The sequence below is a fragment of the Centruroides sculpturatus genome, unplaced genomic scaffold, assembly GCF_000671375.1.
Source record: "Centruroides sculpturatus isolate CEXI.00-Female unplaced genomic scaffold, Cexi_2.0 scaffold641, whole genome shotgun sequence".
Taxonomy (NCBI): domain Eukaryota; kingdom Metazoa; phylum Arthropoda; class Arachnida; order Scorpiones; family Buthidae; genus Centruroides; species Centruroides sculpturatus.
Window position 1 is genome coordinate 197,131 of NW_019384888.1, and position 3,535 is coordinate 200,665.

General features: G+C 31.7%; 1 protein-coding gene across 1 annotated transcript in view; it reads right to left on the reverse strand.

The window, feature by feature from the left end:
- LOC111631167 (low-density lipoprotein receptor-related protein 1-like) overlaps positions 1-950 on the reverse strand; it is a 3,315-nt gene extending 2,365 nt beyond the window's left edge. The window contains exon 1 of the mRNA XM_023375366.1: positions 829-950. Within this exon, the coding sequence (XP_023231134.1) occupies positions 829-940 (112 nt within the window). The 5' untranslated portion in view covers positions 941-950. The remainder of the gene's footprint in view (positions 1-828) is intronic.
- Between the last annotated feature and the right edge of the window lie 2,585 nt (positions 951-3,535).

The following is a 3,535-nucleotide window of genomic DNA, read 5'->3' on the forward strand; positions in this document are numbered from 1 at the left end:
ATGTGAGGGTCGGACCGAATAAAATAAAATTCAATAAAGGAGCTCCAATTAAATTAAATATCTTTATTAAAGTTAAACAAAGAAAACTTCATTTTTCGAAATTTTACGAAAAAGGATATATACATTTCCTTCCCACGGAGCCGTTTCCTATCTCTCGGGAAACCGAAAAATGATTCACGAGGAACTTATCCTAAAAATCGGCGATTGGTGAAACCCAGTAACGTGACGAAAGGGATAAAAGAGGGGTGATGACGAGAAAAGGAGGTCCGTCGTCGCTGTCCGTGAACACGGTCCATCATCACCGTTCATGATCGGGGAAACCCCGTGCTGATCCTCATCGCCGCCGTCCGTTCCTCAAGACAACTTGTCCGATCCGGTTAGAAAACGTCCGACGCTCCGATCCCACATCGTAGAGGTATGATACCCAGTAATGTAAACTCTCTCTGCGCGTGTCCCTCCACTTCCGCGTGTCCGCTCGAGATAAGCTCAATATATTTATGTTAGTTATGTTATCGTCTCAATAAATGTTGTTTTGTTGTTAAAGGTCGTCTTTATTTCGAGTATCGCTCACACTTTACCGACGACCCCTCTCACCTCCTCCACTCGACCTGACAAAAGAGTCCCGACTTTCCGGGATAGAAAAAGCATTTTCTAAGCCATCCACTGACCAGTGGGCAGTTCTCACCCAACTGTTGCCTATCAAAACGAGGCACGACTCCGTCCTACCTCAGGCTACCCACAATATGAACTGATGCTTTAATTTAACTAAGATATAAAATTAATAATATTTTGTATTTATTTTTTTATTTAATAAATAAATGATCTTACCACAATATTCAGGTTCATCTGAATTATCTCCACAATCATTATCACCATCACAATAGAAGCTTTCTATAATGCACACAAAGTTGAGGCACTGAAATTCATTGGGTTTGCACATGCTTACAGCTGAAATATTAAAAACAAGTATGCAATTTATTTTTAAAAAAGTTAAAATTAAAAAAATACTTATTACATGTTTGAGTATTTAAAAGATAATGTCAATAATAAATTTTAATTTGTCTTCAAAAATAATTTTGAGATAGATTGTAATTTATATGTATGACATTTATAAAAGTCATAACAAATTTATAATTTTATTGTGGAAGTTTCAAACATACTTTAACAACAAATTGGATAACAGAATGAACCAAACTCATTTTCATGGATCTTTAAAAGATATAGTTATATAGAGTTGTTTGAAAAATAATTTAAGATAAAATATATTACAATTAAGAATAAGTATAAAAGATAAATAAAATATTTTAACATCCAAATGTTCCCATTGAGATGCAAGTACTAAAATGATGCTGTATATAAAAGAAATTACTTGAGCAGTATACTGTAGAAAAATCATTGTGGCATTTAAAATTTTTTCATAAAAACAGTGAAAGATGTTAAATATTTATCATTTAATAAATACAAAAATCTTCTAGAATAAGACAAGATTTAACTATTTCAACTAAAACTTGACTAATTAAATTCATAGATACCATATAATTTGCAATCTTTACTCCAAATAACTATAAAATAAATTATCCATGTTTAAGCTCAATAGTTAATCTGGACTTATAATTTGATAATTAGAATAATTCAGGATTGGTTGTCTATATGTATTTAAACTTTTGCATTTATGACACCCTTTGCAATGACTATATCTAATAAAAAGCTAGTATAAGAATAATATTGCCATAAAATTTATTACTATATTATTAATTGCATCTCAATAGGAAGTCCTATTATTAAAATAATCTATTTTTCATAAAATTTCTTATATTGAATTATTTTTTTTGTTTTGTTTTTCATTGCTCTTTTTGAAGTATGATTCCGACACTGACCAAGCAGTTTCAAAATAAAGTATTATTCTGATTTGTCAATTCCAGTCAAGGCTAGCCATATTGAAAAATCTTGCTGTTAAACTATAAACCATCCTTAAAGAATTTAGAACAAATATTAATATTATAGTCTCATTTTACTATAGCATCTAATTTATGTACATTGATTCATCTGAAGTGATAGAGTAAAGATGTAAATCATCAAGTAAATAATGTCCTCTATGTTTAGTTTTATACCAATGCTTTTCAATCAGAATAAAAATAAATAAATTTTGGATACTTTTGATTTTTATTTAAGTTAATCACGTATTCTGAACCAATTAAGATGTGTAGATGACAAAAACAAACAAAAATAAATGTTTTTGAACTCTTCCTGAGTTCTTCATCAGGTTTTTTTAAACTTATATTCAAACTCTAGTTTGAATTTTATTCCAAAATGAAGATCCATCAAGGAAACATTAAAAAACCTGATGGACTCAGAAGGCGTTCAAAAGCATTCATTTTTGTTTGTTTTCATCATCTACACACTAATTGGTTCAGAATATGTAATTAACTATATCCCGGTGTAGTGAGAGGTCGTTTAATTTAAGTTAAATTTATGTAAATAATACATTAAGTTGAATAATTTCTTTTGAAATAGAAATTTGTAATAATAAATTTTTTGGTAAATTTTTCATTAATTTCCTTTTTTAGACATTTAAAGCATTGATAAATATATTTTAAAAAACAGNACATTTCCGAGAGAGAGTCCATCAACCATTTATATGTGAAAATACATACCTCGATTCTTATCCAGGGAATAACCTATAAGCAAGATAACTTCTTACTAATTTTTTTTCCTCTCTGACAAGAACAGTGCAACTTCCTCACTCTTCCCGGAAGACTTCGAACTCACCGAACACTGCAACCGTTCAACCGATCTTGAGTGCCGACGATCTCATAAAATCTTAATCCCAATACGTATCACAAAGTGGTATCAACCAACAGGAAACTTCTCCAATAGTCCAACCAAGTTACATCCGTAACTCCCATATTACAATATCTTCCAGAGAAGCACGAGCAAACAAGATCAAGAACTCCTAACAGATACACGTGGCCCGCATCGAACTTTGAACTGTTACCCTCGTACTCAGGAGCTGAAAAACGTCAATCAACTAGGCGGGTATCTACACAACTAACGGAAGAGGAACTACACTTCCTCTCGGTTCACTAACCGAAGACGTTCACTTATATTCTAACATGTTATAGAATTTTTGTTTGTTTGTTAAAATGAATCAAAATACTTAAGTGTCGGAACCCAGAGATTGTTAATATTATTACAGAGAGAGTGAATTGTACCCCTTTTACCCAAATTCAAAATCGAACTTGCTCCTTAAAGAACAAGTACGATTTTAGAAAGGCCGAAGTAATGTGAGGATCGGACCGAATAAAATAAAATTAAATAAAAGAGCTCCAATTAAATTAAATATTTTTATTAAAGTTAAACAAAGAAAAACTTCATTTTTCGAAATTTTACGAAAAAGGATATATACATTTCCTTCCCACGGAGCCGTTTCCTATCTCTCGGGAAACCGAAAAATGATTCACGAGGAACTTATCCTAAAAATCGGCGATTGGTGAAACCCAGTAACGTGACGAAAGGGATAAAAGAGGGGTGATGA